The 27,931-nt window shown below is 39.8% G+C and overlaps 2 protein-coding genes across 3 annotated transcripts in view; one reads left to right on the top strand and one right to left on the bottom strand.

The window, feature by feature from the left end:
* Positions 1–1,353: 1,353 nt before the first annotated feature.
* BCO1 (beta-carotene oxygenase 1) lies at positions 1,354–15,302 on the bottom strand. 2 transcript variants are annotated; one of them, NM_001364902.2, is made up of 12 exons: positions 15,243–15,302; positions 14,929–15,070; positions 12,776–12,904; positions 11,382–11,511; positions 10,607–10,754; positions 9,615–9,762; positions 9,270–9,490; positions 8,164–8,421; positions 6,955–7,057; positions 5,757–5,851; positions 3,562–3,673; positions 1,354–2,901 (listed from the first exon to the last, which is right to left on the bottom strand). In NM_001364902.2, the coding sequence occupies exons 2-12, from the start codon at positions 14,990–14,992 to the stop codon at positions 2,729–2,731; spliced, it is 1,581 nt and encodes a 526-aa protein (NP_001351831.1). In that variant the 5' UTR covers positions 14,993–15,070; positions 15,243–15,302; the 3' UTR covers positions 1,354–2,728. The 2 variants fall into 2 exon arrangements, with proteins under 2 accessions (NP_001351831.1, NP_001384065.1); NM_001397136.1 differs by lacking the exon at positions 15,243–15,302 and having other exon boundaries at positions 14,929–15,050.
* Positions 15,303–22,776: 7,474 nt separating this feature from the next.
* PKD1L2 (polycystin 1 like 2) overlaps positions 22,777–27,931 on the top strand; it is a 32,998-nt gene continuing 27,843 nt past the window's right edge. The window contains exons 1-5 of the mRNA XM_040707162.1: positions 22,777–23,029; positions 23,580–23,744; positions 26,703–26,888; positions 27,043–27,153; positions 27,578–27,725. Coding sequence (XP_040563096.1) covers positions 22,777–23,029; positions 23,580–23,744; positions 26,703–26,888; positions 27,043–27,153; positions 27,578–27,725 — 863 coding nt within the window. The remainder of the gene's footprint in view (positions 23,030–23,579; positions 23,745–26,702; positions 26,889–27,042; positions 27,154–27,577; positions 27,726–27,931) is intronic.

Raw genomic sequence — 27,931 nt, 5'->3', positions numbered from 1 at the left:
TGTAGGTTTTTTTTTCTGCCATCACAGGAACCCCCGTAGTTTTAGGGGCTAACTTAAGACTGGGACTGGTGCAAAAGAAGTATCCGGCCCTTATGACCCTCAGGATCTCATTCATGGTGAAGGATGTCAGGGAAGCAAAGCAAATGATGGACTTGTCTACCATGTGCTGTACAACCACAACAAAACACCCACAAGCCTTGCAGCCACTTGGCAAAGCACGCCTGCATTCCCTCTTGCTATTGTCAGCCTCAAAATTATACCGTATGCCACTGTACTTGTGGTAAATGTTTCATCAGATCACTATTGCAACCACTAAAAATAGTCTCAGAAATTTGTGATTAGCTGTATGGTCTCTGATCTGTATTGCCTGTGGTGCGGGATGACCTGGATCAAATACTGAGATTAGCAAATCTAGATTTAGTCTGTAGATAACCAACCTGATCTGTTTTTATGGTGAATATTTCCCTTTTATGTCTTCTCTGTGGGATGAGTTAGCTCCCCAGGATCCTGTAATCCTGTATCCAAATTCACAGTCATCCAAACACACAACGCTATGAAATCTCAGATGGAATTCTGGAGAATAACTCTTAAAATGAGATCTCTAATAATGGTTAGACCTTTGACTGATGACCCTCTTTTAATTCCAGAAATATTCATGGAGACTTTGTTAAGTCTGCAAGTATCGCCTCCTATTTATTTCCATGGAAACTGCAGGAGATGTGCGGAGCACAATGACACTATTTGATAGAGCAAACTCTCAGCCACAAAACACTGTTTTGCAACACAGTCACCACCATTAGCACTGCATTTCTGCCACTGATGAACAAGAGCCTGCATGCCACGCTCATAAAAATCTGCACCAGAAGAGATGACCCACTGTCGCTGTCCCCACCGCCTCACTGTGCTCACTTCCACTGTTTGGTCTCCATAAATGTTCAGCAAGCGATGAATGTCAGTGGGTGCCACTTTTTTCTGCACAAAGGAATTCAGTAATACCCCTCTGCTTCGTACACACTTCCATGTCAGATGCCATTCTGTCAGGCTGCCCCTCTGCTGCCATCTGTCACACGACGACAAAATGGAATGGAATATTGGTGGGAAGGTTCAGCTTCTGCTGTTGTACCACCAACATCCGCCTATGATATTGTGGGCCAACAGAATAATATAGGAGGCATTACTTTTGGAGCAGCCTTTGTACTTTCCCAACGCCAAAGGTCGGTCTGCCATCTCAGTACTACTTCTGTGTTACGTACACAAATGGAATTCAATTTCTTCTTTAGATTATAGAATTCTCCTGTAGAGTGGTGGTAACATGCCTTGAGAACACTGATGATCACTATTTCTGCACACACATATTACGGAGGTGTTTATTTCCATTTTATGGAACATATAAACATTTGAAAACCCCAGACTGCTTACTTAAGCTCTAGATCTGACCCCAGTGACTTTTTAACATTAGAATTAGGCAGTGTATTCTTCATACATGCAAACCATAAAGACAGCAAAGGGAGTCATAACAGAGCAAGCAAGAACTGTGGATGGTGTTGGTTCTATTGCTGCTCTGCTGCAAACATCTTATGTAATCATGAACAAGTCACCAAAGCCCCATTGTTCTTATGTGATGGGGCGATAGTAAGTGACAGTGATTTCATTTTGTTTCTCTCCTGCAAAATACAGTGAGTAGCAGAAACCATGAGAACAGGTATGTGAAAGTGAGAGATACCCAAACAGCGTGGTGTCACATACAGACCAGGTGAACACCTAACATAGTTGGATGGATGGATACCCAGTTTTCTCCCTCATTAACGATTCAACTTCCATCAGTAAATGCATTTTCACCTAAAGAAATTGTTGAACGTATATCTGAGTTCTCCTAGAAATACATTGCTCTCATTCATATGCATAGTATTAGTAACACAATTAACAATACTAATAAAAGATACATTCCTGTTCATCTTTAGACAACATACTCATCTCATTACACAAAATGTTATGTCAGATATTCTCAAGGAAAACTGATTTAAATACAAATTGCTTATAACATTAGGATGGAATAGCACTGAAGTATAATTGAATGCTACATAAAACCATATGTACTTGGTTTTGTCATCATAAAAAGGAAAAATACACCATGGGGTTATTAGCAAAGCAAGTGCTGTTTGCTTGTTTGTTTCGGTTGTAAATTAGAAAGTTGTAGCACCTGAATGTAATACTTAACTTTGGTTATAGTGTAAATCGAGCACCAAGAAAATGCATTGGTATGAATTACCAGTAGCAGATGGTTTAAAATGAGGTTTTCTGGCTGGAGAAAACTTGCATCACAAGCTGCAATCTTGAAACGATCTCTAAAAGATACATGAGCTGCACATCTATGTGACTCATGCCATGCATCACACCATAAATACTGCACTTCATTTGCTCAGAAATCTATATTCTATTAAATATTCCCGTTACCTTTCTCTCCTGTTCCCTCTGCCGCCGTTATGTACAACATTAGCACTTCTAAAACACTGATCGTTCTTCTTTTGGAATAGTTATATGCCAGTTGTGCATATCGTTACCTGTAGTAAAACTCATCGCTGTGCCTTAAAAGGATTATATCTATTATTTAAGAGATTATACATAGTCATTTTGTGTCGTTATATGGTTGTTCTTGAATGGTAAAAGGGATATTAACTCATGTTCAGTAGAAAGTTGTCTCAGTTTGTGTAGTCGGATCAATAGCGTTTTACTCCGTCTCAGCCCCCAAATCATTCTGTGGTATAAACATCCCATGCAGGTCCAGATGCATTTCTACGTTAACTGTGGCTCGGCCCAATTCTTTGAATGTTTTAGCATCCAAGATGAGTAGGAAGGGTGCTTTATTTGGCTCAGACACCACAACACAGGTCAAAACAACACCTGTGACATACAAATGGAGAATTAGAAGCTCATACTGGTTACACCAAGCTGAAAATATAACACTGTAGGAAATGAGTCTTGTTTGCTAGGAATCTGAGGACACAAACTGAAAGTGCTTACTAGATGAAGTCTGACTGGGGGAGCTGAAGAACTAATGAATGGTTCTCTTCTGTTCCTTTACCTGGCCTGCCTGCAGAAAGCAAACACTGAGTTGTGTCCCTGACAGTCTTGTTGGGCAACTGAGTAGTGAAGCTAGGGACACATCCTTTCAGCTATTTGTCATTTTCCTTTGCCAGGAGCCGCCTCAGAACAGAACTGGATCCAGATTACAGGGAGACTTGCAATGCCACTTTGTGTTCTCATATGTAACAACCCTGACTTCCACAGCTTCAGCCTCTTCAACTGATAAATCTAGTTCCCAGTGGCAATCTGGAAAGTCCTAAGCATGGATTTTACTGTTTATGAATAGCATGGGGCTTCATGCAAGCTCCTTTTGCTCTGACATTGATTTGTCTTTATTCTGCAGGACTAAAATGGTTGGCAATAATTTTAATTGATCTGCAGAAACATCGACCTAGCTTCCTTGTTCTGACTCACAACAATGAAACTTTTAAGACTTAATGCAAAATCCAGCTTTCAAAAATGTTGTCACTATTTTACCTTCATCCTCTTCTCTTGCATCGGGGCTGGGAACAAAGATGGGCTCTGAGGGCCAGCAGTGGTCTTCTCCCCAGTGCAGTACTTCCTTTGTTTGGACATTCAGTTTTGCAATCTAAGTTGTGATCAGAAAAGAAAAGTGTCAGTGACAGTGGTTGATCCCAAAGGTGCAACATGAACAGATTGCTGTGGGGGACACCAGTGCTGAGAGGTGAGGAACAACGAGGCGAGTGGCATCACAAAAAGGAAATGCCTGGAAAGTGTTAAACCTAGGAGTCACATTTGGTAGCTGCATAATCGTAAGATGTTCTTTAATTTTATAGAGACTACTTTAGTAGTGTTAAGAAAGGCATAGATACCACTTCATTACATTGTAATTACATCTTCCCTTGTTGGGCTTGGAATATTTGACAAATACTAATAGGTGGTAAGATTTGCTTACCCTGCATCATGGGTGAATAGCATCCTCCCTATACAGAGAAGAGTGCATGGCACAGCACTTTGAAGTGACTTGCCCCAAATGACTGCAGTTCTGTTCTAAAGCAGGAAACAGGATTTCAACCTTCCAATTTCTAATCCTGTGAATTATTTTCCTTTTGTTGTGACCTCAATATTCTTCAAGGTCTTCTATTGTTATATGGATACATATGGATATATATATCTGGATATATATGCCAGAACAGGGGCTATTAATAGAGATGTAAGGGTTAAACCAATGGGGCAAGAATTCCACACAGACACTGGCATTAACCAAAGGAACATGGTCGAGCTTTTTGTCTCATTAATGGCTCAGTGTCTGCCCAAACCACCTTCCACTGGGGACAGGCTTCCACCTCAGTTCTGTTAAGTGCTTTTTCTACACATCCAGATGCAGTTTTACGCTTTTCCCCTTCAAGTGATTCAAGCACTGGAGGAAGAATTTTCCCTTCTATCCAAGATGACAGCAGTTTCACTGACCTAAGGATCGCACACGGTTGTTGCCGTGACTGCATTCATTAAAGTAAAACTGATGTGAATAAGCAGCAATATAAATATAAATTGCTGTCAGATTGTATTTTAAGTCAGGCAGAAATTATCTGCACTGGAAATCACAAACGTGCTTACTTGCTTGAGCTACTGTCAAATGTTCTGCAATAAATTTTCTTGCATTATGAAGAAATCCGGCTTTATTTTGTAATCAGTGGTGGTAATTATATAGAGCCAAGAGTGATCTCAATTTGCTCTCCGTACAGTAATTATAAAGTGTGAGTCTGTGTGTGCAATACTCCTTCACTAGCAGTACTTTTAATCTTAATCAGTTGGTAATTCTAGGCTGTCTCCTAAGAAGCTGCCATCACGCATACACAAAGGATGCCTTTGCTATCCTGTTACACAAAACTAGCTCTCTACCAAAGGATAAAGCTTCCTGAAAAATTGCATATTATTTTAACAACTTCTTGTTTTAGTTGAGTTTCCTAAGGGAAAAAAAAAGCATAATTATTACAGATATGTGCCTGCCCAATGCTATTCCTCTCTGCTACTCTCTCCTTTGTAGGTTTGGCACATGACAGAAGTTCAATCAAATTGAGTGGAAATACAGCAGTCTCTGTAACTGTTGTATTCAGAAGACTGGAAATGAAAAACTGGATAAAGAAGCCTGACTTTATCAATACTTCACAAGGGAAATGATACAATATGAGCTTACACTTATGAGAATTCAGCCATTTCCTATTGCTTTGCATGTGAATGACTCACAGATGGGAAAAGTTTTAATAGAAACCGATTCTCAGTTGAATATTACAGCATCCAATCTCAAGTCACACACCTAAGAAAGCATTTGTTTGCTCTTTATGGAGCTACATGTTTTGAACAGCTGGCAACAAAGTTCCATACCTTCAACTAGCAAAAGGAGGATGTATTTTTTCCATATTTTGGCCCAGTGGGGCTGTTTCAATTATACAGGAAAGCTAACATACATGCCCAGCTTTTAATCTCGGTGCTTTCAAGTGCTGAAATTTATGAACACAATACACAGTGTTGTCATTTAGAAGCTTTATCAGTTTCAGCTCTGCCCTCAGAACCCCCCCTTTCAATCTGGGTTGGTGACTGCAAACGACAGTGTATTTTGGGCCAGGCTGAAGCATGGTCTACTTATAGCTGCTTACATTTGATCTGTGTTATATATATACAGTTCCCGACTTTGTAAATGTTAGTGATACCTTTGTAGGAACTGGGCTCCACTGGACTTCTGTTGCATAGACATACTTGTATTTTTTGCCATTGTAGTCATAGTTGACACGAGGCAGTTCTATCCCTAGGTATAATAAAGCCCAAGACTTAGAAACAAAAGAAGAAGTATAACTCTAAGCATACATTTACATAGGCTAATTAATGTTACCCTATGAAAAAAAATTGACAGCATTTAAAACAGATTTTATATGTTTGGATTTCTAGAAAGCCGACAGTGGGTACAAAGAGAGCACAATTAAGCCAAGGCAGTTTGTTCAAAAGTGGTAATTTTTCATTCTTGGGAATCCATTATACTGGAAATTATAAGTATCATTTCATTTGTTTCATCAACACATCACATGTGAGTTTCTGAGATATAACTGGAAGTTAACATTCCAAGAAAAGACTCTCCCTTTAAGCACATCCATACCCTTTACAAATTCCTGTTATGACCCCTCATGAAATTTAAATATCCACTCTCAGAGGTGAAATTCATAAAATACAGCACATAACTGAAGTTATCGATTTTATACCTCACAACAGGTAGATTTGCAAGCCACATTAATAGCTGTAAGATCAGGCTTGGGACCCTTGAGCAATATAAAACTGATATAACTGCAGCCATTTAAAAGATTTCATTCTTGATAAATATGTATCCAGGAGACAGCAACCCATTCCTCAGACTGCTAGGATGCTCACCTTTCTGTGGGATGCTGTTTGGGAACCAGGATTTGCCTGACCTAGGAGATCTTTTGCAATCCTTTCAAAAAGCTGTGCAGGTCTCCAGTAAGCACGCAGAGATCTAACACTTGCAAAGTGAAGCTCTCTGTCTTTGACACAGTGGTATTTTGAACTTTCTAAATATAAATGTTTCTAGAACTGGGGTACCATTGTAAGTGACAACAATTCACTTATTCCCTAACTTAACAACTCAGCTTCTAAATACTGCCTCTGAATCATTCCTGTGCAGGTTCAGGGGCTTATATTAATGGATGGATTCCAAGGAGTGAAATAAGGAAGAGAAAGATATTGTCCATATTATGCAAAACATATTAATTAAAGCTTTTGTTACTTTCAGCTTAATAAAGATCTGACATACATGAACAGCTGCTACGCACTGTTAGAATACATCTAAGTGTAGGTGTACAAGAGAATGCATTTGAGATCTGTATAACAGATATTTCTTACCTTCACATAATATTTCAGGTTGACAATAGATGCTGCCATCTTTTTCTTTTACAGCAGTTGCGGAAGTTGGAAGTTTGACTAAATTAGAACCTACTTCTGCATCCTGAAAGAGAGGTATGCTGGAAATGTAATGTGCTTCTAATTCAGAATTTTCATCAGGTTTGATATTAACAGACAAATTTGGGATTAAACAGGTATTCCAGGTTCATGAAGTTCCTTCATTTATCCTGTAGTGTTAGATCCTGACCTTCTCCTTAGAAGTCTCATTATACTCAGCGGGCTTGAATGTATCATTGTGTAACTGCTTTTAATCACACTGAGCATTTAGAAAGGTTTAGAGAGATATGGCTGTGTTCCAGAAGCACAATAAACAGATGATACAGTTTGTGCATTTAATTAACGGAGATAGGCTTTAAAGTATTAGGCATGAAATTCACACTAACAATCACCAAAGTTAAGGTGCATTCTTGTTTTGAATATACTATAGCTGAATGCTTAACATTGCAGCGTAGGTAGGACAATTGAGATCCAACACATCCTTTGCCCTTACTACATAAGTTTTTGAGACATGCAAAGCCAGCAAGATTCCGGGATGTAGAAGGAAAAAGTATGATCCATTCCAAATGAATCAAGCAGGAACTTGCCCAAGTTGCTGGCCAGTATATAATCTTTGCTGCAAACAATGATGTAAAATGATGTTTTAAATTATATTGAAAGATAAAATCATTCCTGTTGCTAGTAAATCTTGCACTTAGCTGAAATCTTCTCATTTTAATAAAGCTATTGCAACAGTGGGGAGTGTGAATATACTTTATATAGGCTTCCAGTAAAGTGGAAAAATCAGATTGTGCAAAACCTCATGAATACCTTTCTAACCAACATCAAGTTGATATATCTGCTAATATTTTACAGCATCTTACAAATAATTGCACTGCTAAGGAAATGATATATGCTCAGTAACCCTCCATAAATCTCCATAAATGATGGCATCAGAACCTCAATCCATGTAACAGTGCGTCCAACTGCTCATTGCCATTTCTCACAACACATACAAAAAACAAAACTCCTGAACACTTTGTGAATCTGTTATTTTTAAAGAACTAAAAATTTGCACAAAAGGGCTGGCAACTGCTCATCCACCTACTTTTCTGATTGATGTATTTCATATTACTGTTCAAAGAGCAGTTTAAAAAGCCCTTTTCTTCCTACCTTGTCATACTGCAGAGGCACAACAAAGCGCTTGCAGGTTGGGATGGAGGTAAGCTTGTTGTTCACTTCAAAGTCTTTGTCCAGTTTTTTTAAGTAAAACATATCATACAAGCTATTGTCTCTGTAGGCAACGATATCAAAAACAACGTGGCCATCTTCTTCGTAAGCATTTATGTGGTGATAAAGCACCAAAGCATCAGTGTAAAACTTGGTGGATACTTCTTTTTTCGTCTTTCTGTCTACAAAGTGAAACCACGTCTGAAAGAGAGCAAACATTATGTAAAGCCATTAATGATCAGCAAACAGTTACATAGGAAATGATTTTTCTACAGATAGCCATCTACATTCTAAAGCACTGCCTATTTCTACTGAAGCAAATTCAGGATTTGCTGCTAGGAGGTGAGAAGTTTCAATCTTGAGACCAAAAAAATGCAGTAGAAAATGAGTGTGGAAGTGCTCCAAACTCATTTCACTGTTGCACATTGCTGTTTGGGCCAAGCTGAAGGTAGAAGTTTTCCAGTAAATCTGGAAAATCCCCTGGCCTATTTTTAACTGAAATAACTCTGCCCTAGCGTAGGGTCTCTGCTGTTTTCTCTGTGGGTGTTCTCTACTCCAGCACTCTCCCCACTTGGGCCACAAAATGTGGAAATAAGGTTCTCAGGAAACAGATTTTTTTTCCCCTTAATTGCCTCAATGAAAGAGACTGTCCTTTTGTTGGATTCAGGCTTTTCCACCAACCTGTCTCTAATTAATCTGATGAAATGGATCTAGAACAGATTTCATCCACACTATATGGCATTTTGTATGGAACAGGAGCAGCTGTATATGTCTGGGATGCTAGAGCAGTTTTATTTTCTCTTCTGGCACACATTTTAGCTATGCTGAACTGTCACTCCAGCATCAGCATTTATTTGTGAAATTTCTGGAGATGGGAGATAATATTTAAAAAATGCAACATTAATTTTTATAAAGTGCAACATGACAGTAAGGGCTTTTAAAGAAAGGGTTATTACTGAAATTAATGAACTTGACGAAAAACAGAGCAGCAACAGTAACAACAGGTCACTGGCCTGGCTGACTCCATTGCTCAGCATTGGATAGAATACCTTATCCTCCTTATGAAAGGAAAGGCAGGAAGCCCAGTTCACACCTCGGATGTAGGCAGTTGCCAGTTTGACAATATCCAGTTTAAATGGCTGCTCTATGAACACAATATAATTTTCTGTGATTCCAAAGCTGTGGTAGTAGCTTGGTTGGAGCAGGGAGCGAGAAGGGATGGAGCATACTACTTCCAGGTGTTTAAAACAAGATTTCTTCTTTTCTTTTTCTGAACAGAAATAAGAAAAAGTAAAATTGCATTTATAAAATCTTGTGATGTTTTTCCCCTAACCTCAGAAGAAAAGAAACTGCTGACAAGTTTCTAAGAAATACTGATAAAAGCCATATCTTACCTGGTACAGAGGAAGGGATCTTAAAGAGAACATATTTTGTTCTCCCTTTATCAACAATTGAAGTACCCATGTTGAGAATATTTCCAGCACTGTCATAGTGTGGGTGAGAAGTTGCCAAGTTTACAGCTACATATTTGCTGTAGTCTACCTGGAAGATGATACAGTAGGAGAATTTAGAGATGGGTAGGTACATTAAAATTGATCGTAGCTAACGCCACAAATTCACCAGCCCTTCTGCACTGGTAGCCTTCTACTGGTGTCCCCCCAGAGGTCTTGAAAATTCATCATTTAAGTTACATAACTCATGCAGGCACTCAAATCATTTCCTAATTCAAGGCTAAGCAAACTACAGAATCTGAATTCACCTCTCCGTTGCAGCCACATAACACAGCAGGGAGGTTGGCTAAAGACATTACTCTGCAAATGCCCATTTCATTCTGAGAGCAGTTATTTAACAGGGCAATGAGTCTAACAATTTTCTGGAACAAAATGATTTCTATTCAATTTAAGGGAACTGTACTCAAACCATAGCGTATGACAAGAAAAACTCAACATTCAATATGTTCACACTTGATTTTAACAATTAAGTAATGGCTTGCATAAGGCACTTGAAAAGTCATCATATAAATGGCCTACTAAACTGTTAATTATGTAAATCGCCTGAGAACTACAGATGCATTATAATGGAAATCATCCAAAATAACCACGTCATAAGCACGATATGTGGTATTATGCCTGCAACCTCACTACGCCGTGTACAGTTGTGCAATTGCCCAAAGCCCCACTTTTCCCTAAACTGCTTGGGATTTTCTTTTGAACTCCTGACTTCTTACATGAAGAAGTATCCTCACCAGGTCATTTTACCACGATTTCAAAAAAAAAGTCTACTCTGCTGGCCAGGAAATGGGAGGAAATACAAGTCTTTCCAATTTTGTATACTGCAGATTGAACGGATTCATCTGAGTCAGTCTGAAACACACAGACATTTATACCTTATCTAGTGTCTCCAGAGTCTGTGGATCAATTTTTCTGATGAAGTTAGTCTCACTGGTAGCATAATAATCATCCCCAGTTTTCATAATGTTGATCAGGCAGTTGTCCGTGAACTCAGGAATGGTGTGAGATAAGTATGAGAATGCCCTGAGGGGAGGGAAATGTCATATTGGCTCATTAGAGGAGCAGAAGCTGTACCTGCAGGTACCCCGTGCAAAGCACAAGTGGCTCTGTGCAGAGCAGGCTGTGCTGGCCCTGTCCCTGCCCTGCAGTGCCCCTCTACTACTCCAACACTGCCTCAGCAGGCAGGGTGCAAGGGGCAGGAGGACCTCCTCACAGCCAGAGCCTGCATGAGGATCAAGGACCTGCATGGATGAAATGCTATTTCTATGCACAGTCGGACACCCAGGTGCAGTCTTGCTGGCAGCTTCTTGCTTTTTCTCTCAATTATTCCTTAGATGGTATCATTTTTATAAAATTATAGGAAACCTCTGAAAAAAGGAAGTACTCGCCTGTTCAAAACTACAACAAAATCTATTTGCACTAGTGAATAAAACAGACACTACTGACAAAGTGGAATGAAAATGTTTGCCTTAGACTAACCCACAGAGCATACGGTACCGGGTATCACTCCTGACCTTATCAGTAGATGACAATTGTAAATTTACAAAACAAAATTCATATTTGTATTCACGTGCCAAGAGTAAACAGAACGACATCCGTGCTGGAGAGAGAGGTAGATAGCAGTGACCTGTTGGGAAAAGCATTGCTTACTTGGCAAATATGTTTTTGCATGGATCCGGATAAGCCATGGTTCCAAACTCAGACACCACGATTCGGTTTGCTTCTATATTGCAGTTGTATGTGTCACTTCGGAGGTACTTACTTCTGTAGTAAACTTCACCTGACAAAGGTCAAACAAACTTCAATCACATTTCACACTACGTTTCTTAGAAAACTGGCACAAAGATAGAGAAAGAGTCTGATAAGCAGATGTCCTTCAGCGAAGAAAAGTTTGCAATGGATCAGGCTGTCTAAATCCCTGCTTTGGAAGGCTATCTCAGCTGTCTAGGTGCCTAGAGTAACCCAGGACTGTTCTTGTGGCTGCTGAGATCAGCAACCATTTCATTACTGTCCTTAATTACCATCAAGTTTGGACAACACTGGGGACTAGGGTGAGGAAAGAACGGATTTGGATAAATTCTTCCAGTAAACCAAAGGAATCAGCGTAAAAATGATTAATGATGCAGCAATGTGTGGGAGGTGGATACTAGGAAATCTCTAGTATTGGCAGAACTTAGGCTTCGCTGTTTATGACAGAGTAACACACTGCTTGAAGGAACCAACTTCTGCACTAACTGATCTAATGGACCGATATACTTGAGCTAGCTGAGCACAGTTTGCGTCAGGGAAGTAAAACAACTAGCAATTTAAAAAACACTGCTCATTGCTTTATGTGTTATTTTGTTGGGGATGTAGACCTGGACAGGCTAGGACACCCTGCAGCTGCACCAAATGCCTCCAGTTAAAGAAATGGAAACTAAAAGGTAAACACCAGGAATGGAGAACAACAGGGGTGATCTCAGTTCTTTTACAGAACTGTACTTTTTATGGGAAGAATAGGTGTAAAACATCCTGCCTCACACTGAAAAGTACCTGAAGCATCAGAAAGTGCTTTCACTTCAGTGTTCATGAAAAATGGCCCTCTTGGTGTGTGTGGAAAGCAAATGCTGCCCTGCAGTGACCTGCTCAGAGCTGGCTGCACTCCATCCCACAGTGCAGACAGCGCTGAACTTTGGCACTTCAGAAAGAAGGACAATATAATCTGCCTTGGAGAACAGGCCTGGAGAGATACCTCTGCTGCTGCTGCTATGGAGAGTGAGGTGTGAGTGTATGTTTGGAGACGCTTTACCGTAAGTGTGTTATCACTTCACACGCTCCATTCTGCAGACAAGGGGCAGAAATTGGCCCTTGCTCACACTGAGCGGCTGAAACAACTTTTACCCTCAGTTATCACAAAGAACTGTGGTCTTGTTTGCATGACTTCATGAAGTTGGTCTTAGAATATGTAATTGTTCCAGAGAGAGGACTGCCCCACTGAATTGGGAACATAAGACACCGATGTTTGGTTTGTTTATCTTTCTGTGATCTGACATGCAATAACTTACCATTTTTAAACGTGAAGCTGTGCAGCAGAGCCAAGCCATCAAACCAGTGGTTGTATTTAGTGTCCCCTATTGTGTGCATCCCTGGGCCATTTCGGAGAAGTACCCCTTGCAACCAAGTGGGCAACTGACCTGAGAACAAAAGGAGCATTCCAGTATTCATTCCTTTAGGAAAGGGGCATGCCGCATGACAATTTTACTAAGGGCATAGGCTTCATAGGCAGATGGGTTGTGAATGCAAGTCCATATTTATAATAGCAAGTAATTATGTTTTGGTTTGGGATAACTAAAGCATAACCTGCTCAAAAATGTTGCTTGTAATATTCTGCATAAATGCTGTGATATGACGTTATCACTTGAGCAAAAGACTGCAGGAAATTGCTTAAAGCCAGGAAGTAAATAAGATTGGGCCCTTTCTTCCTTGCACTCAGTTTTTAAAGGGATATGTTTAATCCCCTTTACTCATGCCAGGAAAAGCTCGAGCTTCTCAGAAATAAACATATTTCATAGGATATGTGATTTGTACTGGTCTTCATTACATCACCTGAAGTCTCAAAGTTAAAAAAAAATTCATCTATATATTTAGATGTCTCTAGATATTGTCTATCTATCTATAGATAGGCAAACATCTCTTTATATAGATGTCTAATAGAGAGATATATTCCCTATATGAGAAGAAAGATGCTCAAGGAATTCCAGGACAAGGATAATCAGGAAAAAAGAAAGGTAGTCTTTTGTTGAAAGCACTGTAGACTTGACACAGCTTCTGATTCTTCTGGGGTAATTCAGTGTAATTTCTGGCACAATTGCAATATTTAAGTCATAGAGAAAATGGACATCTACTGAGGTTTTCAGATGAAAGTTCATTTAAGTGGGAATTAAGAACGTCTGCAAATCACAGTAGGTATCAGTCAGCATTCTTAAGTGATAAATAGCTTTACAAACCTGGCCTGCATCTCTTTTTTGCCTCGTGCTTTTGTCTAAAGTGAAAATAACAATGCCTTTCTGTACTACATGAGAGGACACAAAAATGGCACAGCAAAATCTGCAAATATTTGGGAGAGTATTAACTGTCACAGCCATGGAGGATCGGATGTTCGTGTGGCTGTACAGTCTTTAGGACAGCAAGAGTTAAGTTATGCCTGACGTTGATGTTATGGGGTCCTATTTACAGTGCACGTATTGAGTAACAAGGAGACAAAATACAGGCAGAACTCAGGGACTGGTAAATTTGTGAAGAGGTCAGGGTCCTCTTTAATTTTCATTACTGGTAAATACTGAATGACCATGACCAGTGAAGTAATATGTTAATTTAATTTACTCAACTGTTCAGTTTTTGTTCAAATAAACCATTCCATAATACAGATAAGCTGTAGTAAAAGTTGTTGCTTGCAAACAAATTCATATATTTCAATAGTAAGCTTTTATTTTGAGTGACAAACATTTGAAAGGCATCAAATCACCTCCAATTAAAACAAAGCACATTGAAACAAAATCTTTTCCAATTCAGCCACCAAACTGAACAACAACAACACAGTCATGTAATTATGTACCTGATATGACCTCCCTGGGAACTGACTTTAAAACTGGTGTGAGATGCCTGCTGTGTGTATATTTACTAGAAAGAGGTACTCAACAACAAACCTCTCGTGTAGCTGTAGCAAAAATCTCTTTGTGTCCCTTTCTTTCAAGGTGAAAAAAAAGGAGAAAAAAGGTTAAATTGATCACCTCTAGAAAGCCACTTCAGGCTATCTCACTGGAGTGTACTCTGCATTTTTAGCTAGAATACCTTCTACCCTAGAGAGGGTAGTGAAGGGTTACGGAGAGGAGAAAACGAAAGTCTGTACGGAGCCATGGGGGAGGGAGTGCCACCAGATTAAATCCTGAGATTTTGTCCCTCACCACCAACTTCAGTGAATCCTGTTTGGACGGACTTTCTGAAAAAGCACATAGAAATGCCCATAAAATGAGAAAAATCCCACAGTCGGGGGCACAAATAAGGTCTGAGCTCAGTCCTTTAAACAAAACTCACTGACGTCTCTCACTTTCTGTTTCCCTTTTCTGCGTTGCTTTGAGTGAGCAAGTGTTTCAGTGTTGTATATATTTGAAAACACCAAAGTAACTGCAAGTATTAGAAGAGATTGTCATCCGCTTACCTTGCACCTCAGCTTTTATGGGCTCTGGATGCTCTTCTTTGTTTCTGTTAAATATTGTCTCCATCGCTCTCCTGTGTCCTCTACCCAGCTGCTCCTGCAGGCGTAGCGGTCCCCTCCTCTCTGGGCTAAGAACAGCTCTTTCCTGTTACATAGAAGGATGAGGTTAAAGTGCAACTTGAGCTAGTGGCTGCTGGCTTATAGATCGACAACTTATAACAGTTGATCTTTAATCCCTAACACATACACAGTAGTTCTCGCACGTCCCTTTAACTCTTTCACTAATTTGATGTTAGAGTAAGAAAAGTATAGCTCACCTCTTTGCTCTGTGTGAAGCTAGTTCAGGCAGCCAGGCACACCAAAGGCAAAATGAAACTGAAATATCACCTTCAGCATTGCAGGGAAAGTCGGAGCTGTTGGTAGGGGTGCCTGCCCCACTTGGCAGGAGCAGAGAGAAAAACAGGAGAAAGCTCTACCCACCATTCTGAATTGTCTTCTTGGGAGTTATAGACAGATGGAGTGTCATCAGTCAAATTTAACCTGGGCTATTCTATTAACTCACAATATATCACCACTGAACAATGATGAGCTTTTTCTCTTCAGGTACAAGCAGTTCCAGAGTGAACTGAGCAGCACACCTTTGAATTAAACACCTTTTTACAAACAGGCACTATTCTACATTCTCCCACGTGTGATCTGATTCCACCTGGTTATCAGCAACTCGAAGCCTCTGCGAAAGTATGGCAGGAATAATTAAGAAGAAGGGGGATTTTTAACTTCATGCATTTCTTTCAAGATAAGGTACTTAACTGAGTTCAATGTTGTTAATTTTAAAATCCTCTAGGAAAAGAATTATTTCAATATAAAGCATGTGATTGCAGAGGAAATCACAGGCTCCATTGAACATGAAGGATAAAAAGATTCTTTGCACAATTATATGTTATGCAATTTTATATGAGGTTACCCTAAAATCCAATTTTTTTTTTCTGCTAAATCACTGCTGTTCCCAAAATGTTTTAACATCCATTCCTAAGTCTAATTGATCATTTATAAATATCCACACTCATTTTATTGAAAACACAATTTCTGCTACAGGTGACTGCTCAGACTCCTGTTACACAGGTATTGCTCTTCTCACCCTTACCCTGTGTCTGCCGGCTTCTCTTTACCTTGAGAAATCACCAGGACAGCATGCCTTGGTCTCCAATTGGAAAGCACAGATGGAAGGAAACAAGTGATACAAAGATCAGAACTGCTAACTGTGCAATTTCCCTCTTTTTACACTGAAACGGATTAATATCCAAGAATTTATTTACAGTTATAACGTGTAACTGTCGGAGGAAGTAGATGTGGATTAGGCGACTTCCCTAATTTCATTGTTTCACAGCGTTTCTTCTCCCTTTGCAGAGATGTGTTTGATGGGAGAACATAGAGGAGGTTATGGAAGTCCGTGTTCTAGAGAGCATAGAAACCTTTTACACTTCTCCTTATTCTTCTCATCTATTTTGAATGAGGAAGAAGTTCAGTTCAACTTCCCTAAGAGCTGAAGTTCTTCGTCAGCACAAAACTGCATATCCTTATGATGAATCTGAGACTGTTTGCTATTAATATTTCCATGTCTGCTTTTTGGTTTTGGCTCAAAACTCCTATACAGAACAACAGAGAGAGGTTTGAAAGGAAGCTGCTGCCTTCAGAGGACCTACAGAACTCCAAGCCCTCCTGGAGTTTGGAGAGACTGTCTATCTCTGATCTTGGGCTTACCAGGCACATTATAACTCACACATACAGTATTTTCCGGGCCATCATAACTTCGGGCAGACTGTGCTGTCTGTATGAAGAACAGATGGTTTTCTGTAGCGTGAGATTTTCGGCATGTTATTGAAGCCACTTAATGGAATAGTCTGCATTGAAGGAAAGAAGTGAGAAGAGACCAGTGCTTACTTTCTGGCTGTACAAATAGTTAAACATTTTGTACAGCTCAAATTGCTAGTTAATTAAGCTTCTTTTATAACAATAAAGTAATTGCCACGTGTCTACCTTTGTACTTTTGGCTTACTTACACAAGAAGCAAATCAGTGCCTTTTGAATCAGGGAGAGACTGATCCTATTCCTTATCTCAATATTGAAATGGAAATACTTATTCAATTTACTTTAATCACAACCTTTCCATTATAAAATTCAGATTATAGTTAAAGCCCATTAACAAAGATCAAATTGCCTGACTACATCTTTAGGCTGTGCTAAGAATGCCCAACTAACAACTGTTATCTATTATTACCAAATAAAGGTCCCAGTAGTAAAGCTGATAGGAACTTAGGGCTGCTTTTGCTGAAATCATACTGACTGCTATCTCACCGTACCAGGGGATGTAAGCTCCAATATATATCTCTGTTAAATATTCTCTTACTGACATCATCTCATTTCTAAAGACATACGGCCAGCACCACTGAGGAATAATCCTCTTGTACTGTCCAAGTCCAATTGTGATTAATATAGTTTGTGTCAATTCAAACAAGAGTTTCCATATATTGTTCAGACTGGGCTTTGTTTGGATCAAACTAATGATTTTTTGTGGTTTTGGTGAGGTTTTTTGTGAGACGTCAATACGTTTTGTAATAAATAAAACATTTTTTCTTGTACAATAGTGTGTACAAATATTACCAGAAACACTGATTTAATCATTCAGATAAGAACATTCTGTAATTGAGCATTAAAACTCTTCAAGTGCTGAGGCACAGAACTGCTGCCCCAACCACACTCGTACCTAACCAGACTGAGCTCACCCACTTACTGTAACGCCCAAATATTCAAATGCCCAAACATTTAAATGTGAGACATTCAAATAAGTAAAATACCGCAATACCCACATAAACTTCCTCATCATGAGACTTCCATGACCCCACCTGCACTTCGTAACATCCCAAGACTATCTACATGTTTTGTGATTTAACGATACAGTTAAGCAACCTACACTCAGATGCCACCTGACTAACACCAGAAAACAGTTCTTTTTTGCTTTTTAAATGTGTTCAGCATGTAAAAAGCTCTTTACATGTTCAGCAACATGTTCTCAAGTGGGCCAAGTGCCAGCGTGGGGGACAGCATTCTCCTCCTTGCCTGAAGATGTAAAGATAGTGTTACAGGCACCTAAAGTGACAAATGTAAACGTTGCTGCACACTGCCCTACCTTTTAGCCTATTGCACGTCTCTGGGACAACATCAAATCAAAAGCAAGGAAGAACTGTGTTCTGATTTCAGTCAGGTGGCATCTGAGTGCAGGCTGCTTAACACAAAAGCACTGTCCCAAACAGCCTCTGTGACCTCTTCTCATTATGGGGACTGAGGGGCTGGTCTCTGGCAAGGTTCTTTGAAATCTACTGATGAGAAATGAAAATGTGTAACACAGCTTTTTTTCCATGTTCTTGCTCAGTAAGCTTAGAAATACTTCGTGTCAAGACGGAGCAAAACAAACAGAAGATGGATGTAGGACTGCTTTAGAAATCTCTTGTGCTCACAGAAATCTGAAGCAATTGCAGAGATATCAGTGAAGTTGTGATGGCTCTAATTTATATCTAAGCAATTTTTTGCCTGCTAGGTATATGTACTAGGAACAGTTCAGCTTATTTGTATCTACCAGCGTTAATGTTTTACCCAGATAGGGTACCTTTAATCACTACTTCTTGCATTAACATACACATCTAAATTGTGCCACTTATGATGGTAAGAACACATGAGATGTCAGCAGATGTTTCAGATAGCTCTGCTACTCTATATGTGAATTCAAACCTAACCTTCGCTATCAATAGCCCTCGCCTGATTAATGTTCTTACATGACACATGTTTACTCTTCTTCCCAATAGTCAAGATTCTGCTGTGGGCAGCAATAAAACATAGGAGCTATCTGCCAGAGGGGGAGGTATACATGCACCAACTGTATGGCAAGATAGGAAAGTCAAGCTACTAGCCCTAAGGTAGCAGTACATGCTTCTGTAAGGACACTTCTCCTCAGAAGATCTCCAGGGACTTATCCAGACAACAACTATGCCAGAAGGTAACCATACACATCCTATAAACAGAAATTATGTCCAAGTCAGCAGCTCCTGAGTGTAGTCCTGCTTATCTGCACTCTGACCCTATCATTCCAGGTATGCATATCTAAATTAATTATTGTACTCTATAAAGATAAGAATTATTTTCTGTTTTTCTTAACAAGATAAGATCACAATTGCAGCTTGGCAGGGCTCACTGGGAAGTTCACTGTTGCCACATGGAAAATTAGACATTAGAACCACAACAAAAACAAATGCCTTTGATTCAACAAACAAGTGGGTCTTGCTATCAGGACACGCAGCCCAGAGAGCAGCAAGGAAGGAGGCCTGATTGTGACCCACTTTCTTAAAGCAGTTGATAGATGGCCTTTACTAAAGATATCGAAGATCTATGTGTATGTAAGTACTTTTCTCCATACCTTTCCAGGCAGTCTGCTCCATACTCATTACTTCCTCCTTGGGTAATAATGAAGCAAACCTTTACAAGAAGCAGTTTGGCACACAGAGGAAGTGCATGTGACACACAGTCTAAGCTCAAGTTAGTGATACCTGAAAATCATCCTTTTTTCTACCTAAATGGCAGGGTAGTGTAAAATGGTTTTCCATTTATATGATGTTCACAGAACAGAGATACATTTCTATTCCAGATAAAACCTATACATTACACCCAGTGATATTCAGGAATGTAAAGATGGGATATCCTATAGAGAGTAAATTTACTTGTTCATCCTTAAGGCAAATGAACGATGGTCGAAACGAAGAAGGATGTGATTTATTCTTTCTTATTGGCAGCTCTTCACTTCCTTAACTCTTCAAATCTAATTTTTTCTGGCCTGTTGGGGAGGACTGTCAGGCTGTCCTGCTGGGTTGCCAAGGTCTTTTGAAGCACAGGATGATGTGAGGCTGCACTGCGGTACAAATCAGGACCACCACAAAGTCAGTGTGGACACCATGGCTCTCCTTGTCTGTGCACCAATAGCTCAGTGATACTCTGGAACTGATTTTCCTCAGAAAATCCCAGGACTCCCTGTAACATTTCTGAGGAGACTTACTCCAACATATGCAACAGAGCTCACAAACAAAGGAGTTATTCATAGCTTTATCACAGCTTGGAGTGAGGGTGTGAAAATATTGAGAAAGCTTTGTCATTAATTTCTAGCCAAAGCTTGCAAAACACAACTGTTTTGTAAGCCTTATTTTTGCTGGACAGTGTTTTAGTTGGAGCTGCTGGAAGGTAATGTGCTATAAAGGTACACAGCCCTTTAGGTGGACAGCTACAACTGAACAGAGATGAACAAATCTCAGCAATATGGGAAACTTCCATGGGAACTTCTGGCATTAAGAAAACTATATTTTAAAATGTACTTCTGTGGAAGACGAATGCAAACAGCACATTTCCTACAAAACGAAAAATTCCAGAAGCAATGTTTATTTGAAATTAAGTCATTTTTCAGTTAGGAGTGAAAAAGGCTTTCAGGAATTTTTTTCCTGAGGACCCTAGTTGCTAATTTTGATGCTTTTAAAACAGATTTTTTCTTCTTTGTAAAAGCTTTTCTCTTCCTTTTGGTAAGCAAAATAAATGGCCAGACTGATTTAATGACACTAAAATGCATGAAATCAAGAAACTGCAAAAGAGAGAAAACTATCTTTCTTCCATTCCCCATCTGCTGCAGGCAGCTGAGGAGTCATTTACAGCAACTCTAGGTTAGGAAAAAAAAATCATCCTGCTGTAGAAATTGCTAACAGTATGTTCACTTAAAGAGCTTGGCTTTATTCGTAGATATTTCCAAGCATTATTGGTCCTTTCTGAGTCCTGTTTCAAAATCCATCAAAGTCAGAGACAAGATTTCCATTAACTTCAATTACTTTGGAGCAGATCCACAGGGGACAGCCTGTGGCACCTCTGGCATTTTTAGCAGTATGTTCATGTATTCAAGTTTTCAGTTGCAGAGTGAGAATTGGATGATGCTACAGAATTAATCCATCACACATGTGAGTCAGTGGCACTTACTGGCAATGCAGTCTGTATCACTGAGTCAGACACATTTAAGTACAGTCTCCTTCTTCATCCTTATGCTTCTCACCTATGAGGCCAAAACAGAAGGGCTCTCTGTCAGCTTCTCCAAAGCCAGGCAAGTCAGCAGGGCCCAAGGAGAAGCAAGGACTCTAGAAGGCAGTGTCATGAAAACGTGCAGTGGCATATTTCTTTTCTCTCCCAGGAAAAGGGATGGATGTGTGGACAATGACTGGGCCAGACACATCAGACAATCAGAGTACGGAGCGGCCATCCTCAGAGGTGGCAATCCCAGACTGAATATTCCCTTCTCATCTGCCACACAGCCCTCTTTATTAATCAGAGATTAATGTGGGATCTGGAGCAAAGGTTCCGTAGCTGAGGCAAGTCTCAGTTTTCAATCGCAGTGGGAGAGGGGGGATCTAGCTCAGTGACTATCCTTCCATCGCATGACATTTTCTTTCCCTTTCCTCTCCTCTCCAATTGTCCCATCCACTAAACGCTTTCCCATAAACTTTCTCTTGAGAACCCTGACCATAATCCTGCTTTATCCAGCTGGGAAAGGTGACTGGAGTAGAAGTCAAGAAAGGTCTTGAGGCTGAAGATTATTCTTAAACATTTCTTGGGTACAGTGCGCATACATTACTCTGCAAGAAAGCTGTAAGAGACAGAGCTGGACTGGCACACTGCGATCGGTGCATTGCCTTCAGGGTGACAGTATTTGTGCTGTGTTTCTGCTAATCCAGTGGCCTTATAAACCCAATAGGTATCTTTTGTAAAGAAGTTAAGAAGCACTGAGGGATTTCAGCTCCTAAATGTTGCTGAGCTGGCTTCAAAAAGTCCATCAGCAGTCGGTGCAATGTCCACAACATGCTCCCAACTAGGTTTGATGATAAAGGCAGTATTTACATTTTTCCAGATCACTGTATCAACTTCCAGCCTACTCTTCTACTTACTAGTAGGTATGAGATAGCTCTGTATAGTTAAGCAGCTTAGCTTTTAAGGGACGATGGGAGCATTTCACATGGGTGTGGAACTCTAAACAAGCACAACAATTAGGTCTACTTGGAACAGCTGAGATTAACCCTGGTATATGTAAACAGGTGGGCAGGATGAATATGATACGATAATTATAGGCATCACATTAGTCTCCAAAAGAAGCACCTCAAATAATCACAATAAAAGAATAATAATTATTAAAAACAAAGCAATTCAAAACAATTAAATGTATCTAGAGGAACACAGTGTGTTTTCCCATCTAATGACTTTTTGTGTTTCTCATTTTCCTTATTTTTACTATCGTATCTCTTTGTTGTCATTGTAAAGACCTCCAGCTTTAATGCTCGTACAGTGATGCCTTTGATGGAGGAGCTTTATCTCACTTTTGCATGTGTCCAGTAACAGCATACATCAACTTTATCTTCTCTGCTCAAGAGGAAAGCAATACTATAATGCCTTCTCTTCAAACTGACTTCACATGGAATGACATGTTTATACAATGGGCCTCCCAATGGCCATTGCAGTGATTTAGTATCAACATTTGCTGTGTGTGTCCTCAGACACAATCACCATTATATATTAGAAGTCATTTGTTCCATGTACTATTGCTGCTGTTGTTGCAAGCAGAATAGAGGAAGGAGGAATACTGATGACGTGACAACTCAAGCTTTTGAAGAAGGCAGCAAAAAGAGTGGTGATGTGATAAGCAGTACCAGTGCCGCACCGGGCACTAAGCTGAGAATGTGGCTTGGGATCACAGTTCTAATTTCTCTTGCTGTATATTTGGCTATGGAGGAGGCAACTGATGAGGAAGGAATCCCTTGTTCAAAGCATCAGCTAGCTTTCAACCATTCATGCTACGAGTTTGTTAGACTCCAGCGTACATTCACAAGTGCCCAGAGGTGGTGTGAGAGAGGAGGGGGGCACCTTGTCTTCATTGAAAATGAGGAGACTCAAGAATTCTTGCAGAAACACATTGCTGAGGATCAGGAATGGTGGATAGGACTGATTTCAGACTCCTTGCTGAATGAAACTACTGACGGTAGGTGATTTTAAAACCTTGTCTTCTTCAGAACTATTAGCCTGTGATGCTTACTTACCATGACAACAAATGCAATCTATCCCACTATAGAAATGTTATGAAAAGCCACTGTCTTTTGTTGCTGTAGCTTTAGATTTATATTAAGATATTTTAATTGGCCGCTTCACTTCTCAGTTGTATGTTGTCACAATTTGCATTTGATCTTGCTCTTGTGTAAACACACATTAGATCAGCTTGCTGACCCGGTGAAAAATATGTGCTGGGTTGGTTCTCCAGTGGACAAGCAAGCTAGGCATCATGCTGGGAAATGCTGCAAGATCTGATGCAAGGGAAATGCTGGAGTCTTGAGGCTGAGAGTCTCGGGGGAAGTAGCAGTGTCTTTTAGTGGTTACATCAGATTTCATGTAAAACTAAATTGAAGATCTCTATTCAGACAAAACTGCCTTTCCTTCAGTAGGAGCAAGAATGCAGATTTGTTCTGCAATCTCTGACTCTTTAGTTGTTTTCCTGTGGGAAATAAACACTCAGGAAATGTATATTTTGTTGACAGGGTCAATGATTTGGCTGGACACTTCAAATGTAAGCTACAGTAACTGGTACAAGGATCAGCCATCTCCTTTCTCATCCACATGTGGATACATCCTGAAGAATGCCAAGTATCAGTGGGGTGTGACTGAAAACTGCAGCCAGGAATTTGACTTCATTTGTGAGTTTGGTAAGATGGAACTAAGAAGTGAGCTTACCGTATTCACCATTGTGCATAAATTGTCTTGCTTCTTTCAAAGTGGCTGAGCAATAACCTGAAGTTTATTAAAAATGAACAAGCAAAAAATCATACAAGCCCAATAGGTGCTCTTTTCCTACTTTGTTGGTGATCCGAACTGAAGGAAAGAAGAATCCTAAAATCACTGGGTTGCAGAATGGTTACAAATATGAACTCTCACAACATCTACCTGTATGATTGCCCTTAAATTCTTAATCATAAATATGGGCCAAAGCAAGACCATCAAAATAATTTCCATTCGTCACGGAAGCAAAAATACAGCCAGGCTTCCAGTGATACTTGTTCTAGCAGTCTGGAGTAAGCAAATGTGAGAGCAAGTTTTTCTTGTTTCTTCTCAGATCCTTCCATCAGCTGAAGTTCAAGGGCTCTCCCGGGCCAAGGATACAGACAGGAGCCTGTTCTTCCTTGTGCTCAGACAGAAAAAGTACGGTCATTGCATCCCTTAAACTGCTTGGAACAAACAGTCCTGGAAAGGAATGGTGGCAATATTATCCCGTTTGACACATAGATAAGAGGGGAATTTGTGTTCCTTGCATTTTGCACATAAACCAAGCATTTTAAACTGTAACTAGATCTAAGGTCACAAGCACTTGATGGCAAGTCTGGCTGTAGACTCATTAATACACTCTGCATATCCAATATGCAAGTACAGATTACCACAAGCCATAGCAGGGCTATTGCAATGGTCTGACATAATGAGTCATTCCATAATCAGTAAAATTAATAGTGTTTTGTTTCCTGTCCTGATCTTCTATTCCATACCCCCTCTCCATCCCTCTCCCCAGTCCCCCTGCTCACTTCCATATCCTCAGAACTTTCTGTCTCTCCAAACACTTCTCCCTCTGTCCCCATGGCTCTGCAGCAGCTTCACAGCAACAGCTGTACCTGCTGGCCCTCATCATAAATTGGGGTATAATCTCTACTCATAATAGAGACACTGATGTAGTTCTTTCTTTTTCACATAGCTATTGATTTTCATGAATTTTTAGGGTGTTTTGAGGTTTATATCTATACATCACACTTGGCTGAAGATGACTAACATTAAAAACGGTTGGGGGAGTGGAAATTGGCAGACAGTACAATTCCTTCAGCTGATTTTCCTTGCAAAAACAGATCACAATTATTTTTTCCATTACAACCACAGTAGACAACTGTCTGTTTTCAAGGAAGCTACCATCTGTTACCATAGGATCTGACTTAAAGCCCATTAAATTCAATGAGAGTTTGCATTATTGAGCAACAATGCCCTGCCCTACATCCATCTTTTCATTACCCGGGAAACTCAGAACAGATTGAGGCAATTATAGCCTTGTTTTCAGTATCTACAGCCCATGTCCATTAATGCACATACATGTTTCAATAATAATGTAGACTCCTCTTTTACTAGCTTTGCATGCAAGGAATTTGAACCACAAGCCTAAAGAAACAGGGACAACATTCCAGTCATTAATTCCTCTGGGTGTTGAATGTTTAGAAGTTTGTGCAGCCTCACTGCCTCAGTTGGCTTCTCTAAAATGGACACGGTGATATTTAAGTCCCTCACACCCAGGTACTGTGAGGCTTGATTCACATCAAGCATGAAACTTCATATGAAATGAATTGGTAGCTCCAAGTGATATCATTATTTGAACTGAATCTCTCTGATTCCTCATAACTACACACACTTGACCTGAGATATGTTTCTAAAAGCATCTAACCAGAGACAGCATTCTGCCTTCATCCTTTCTTTGACTTTATTCTAGAGTGATTTGTGCTTCTCAGCTCAAGCAAAGGTTTTCTTAGTTCAATTTAATGCTCTTATTATTTTATCCTACCAATTGGTGCTCTGTGAATTAGGAGTCGGTTGCAGTAAAAATATACATATTGAACCAGTACAAAGGAACACACATCTGCTTCTAAGCATTTTCATATATAAATTTACTAAGACAGCAAATACTATGAGAACCCTCTATGCCAAGTAAAGTACAAATATATGGAAGAGATAATAGCCTGTATTATAATTTAACAGCAAATTATTTTCCAAGCTTATTTAGAGAGCTCTAATCTGTAAACTGATCATGTTGCTATAGCTACAGCCAGGCTTAGATTTAGCTTTAAATAACAGTAGCATACAATTACTGCAGTGTGCAAATACTGGCTCTGTTAATCAAGGTGCTTAAGGGGAATGATCAAAACAGCAATTGGAGGACAGTCTTTAAACCTGAGACAGATGAAACAAAAACATTCTTTTGCAACACTCTCATGTAAGAGCTTTTCATCCTCCTCTTCAGGTACTACATATCCTGATTGCTAAAGGATCCCAAGAAATCTGAAAGGTAATTAACTGCCTCAGACTAACCCAAGAATGAGGTGTTTGCTCTTAGAAATATGACCTTACTCATTTGAGCAGTCCTGCTGAATGGAGTCCATTGAATATCACAAAGGAATAAAGGTGTCTTTGTAACAGAAATGGGATCAGGTCCTGTACCTCATATGCAAACACTTCTCTGATGCAATTACCTGAATATCATGCAAATCACACACTGCCACAAGGCTTTCTGAAGTAAGATGTGATCAGAAACCTGTCAGTACTGCAGGTCAAACAAATGCTATATGTTTTTCACAAATGTCTATTTATTTTTTTCAATGGAAATATTTTGTTTTATTAAATATGTTATCGATTTTTTTGTTTAAGGTGGTAAAAAGCATGAATCTATTATTTTGGATTTTAAAAATGGAATAGCGTTCGATGCTTTCTTCTTTTTTTTTCCATTTTCAGTATTGCTTAATTTAAGGAGAGAAGGAGAAAAAGAGAAACAAAAGGGAAAAAAAAAAGAATATGCAGGAGAACTCGACAAGTTTTTTTTCAGAAATTCAAAAAGTTAAATCAGATTATTTTTTCCCTATTAGAAAATGGCCAGAGCATTGCTTGTGATAATTACAATGCCACCGTACAGTGTGGATCAGGAGAAGTTATTCAAATTGGAGAGTCATTCTATGGACGGAAGACCCGTCACTACTGCGTATTGGAGACTCCTCCCCAAAATGACACAGAGGAAGACTGCAGCTGGATTAGCATCAAAGATGAAGTGGCAGGTAGTGTCTTATGGCATGGGAGTTTGCTGTGGGATTTTGTCTAGAAGTCAGGAACAAGATACTAATCTCTACCCTTGTTGCTTCTGTGATTGTCTCTCACCTGAGTTATGGCAGCTACAGACAAAAACACTAATCCACATAAATTTCCTTCCAGGGCAATGTCATGGTCTTCAGGCCTGCCAGGTGGCAGCAGATGGCACTTTCTTTGGAGATCCATGCCCAGCGTCTGGAAGCTATTTGTTCATTCAGTACTACTGCAAGGAGGGTAAGTGCGAGAGGGCTGTCAGTATCAACAGCCTGTTCTTCACTTGGCTGTAGCACTATGCGTGTAATATTTTTCTCAAAAGTCCCTGCTCCATCCTCAAGGAAGAACCTGGAAGAGTGGTGATCACTCAAAATATTGAAGACTTAACAATGTAATTTCTCTGTTCTTACTGACAGCTCTAGAGGGTTTTTGATAGGATAAAAAGCCAGGAAATCCACACACATAAAATACACAAATAAAATCCTGTTCCAACATGAATCTTGACCAACTGATATGGAGAAGAATCAGCTCCACTAATGCATTCAAATTGACAGCAGTGTCAACTCTGATTTGAAGAAGGCCTGTTCTCACCAATGCATGAAAATCAATTGACTTAAGCAAGAAATGTAGACAAAATGGCATTGAATTCTGTCGTGTTTTACAGGCCTGCAGCTGGTTGTAACAGACACATGTTTTATCTTTGAAAACATCACAATCACTTTGAACTGGCTGCTCTCCCCATACTCTGGCAACCTTTCCTGCATCATTAGCACTGGAGATGGCCACACTGTGGATCCTTACTATCCTCTAACGTAAGATATATCCTTCATACATCATGAGACAAATTCCCTGTATAGAAAAGAAAAATTAAGGGCATTGTTTTAGTGTGAAGAGCCTTGTTCGCCTCCTGACTGCAGGAGAGCTGAGTCAGGTCAGAAATTTGACAGCTGTGACCACTTCTGTCACATAAGGCCAGAGACTTGCCAGGACAGTTTTCCACAGGTGGCCATTCTCTTTC

The sequence above is a fragment of the Gallus gallus genome, chromosome 11 (genome assembly GCF_016699485.2).
Source record: "Gallus gallus isolate bGalGal1 chromosome 11, bGalGal1.mat.broiler.GRCg7b, whole genome shotgun sequence".
NCBI lineage: Eukaryota > Metazoa > Chordata > Aves > Galliformes > Phasianidae > Gallus > Gallus gallus.
This window is presented reverse-complemented; position numbering and strand designations above follow the sequence as displayed.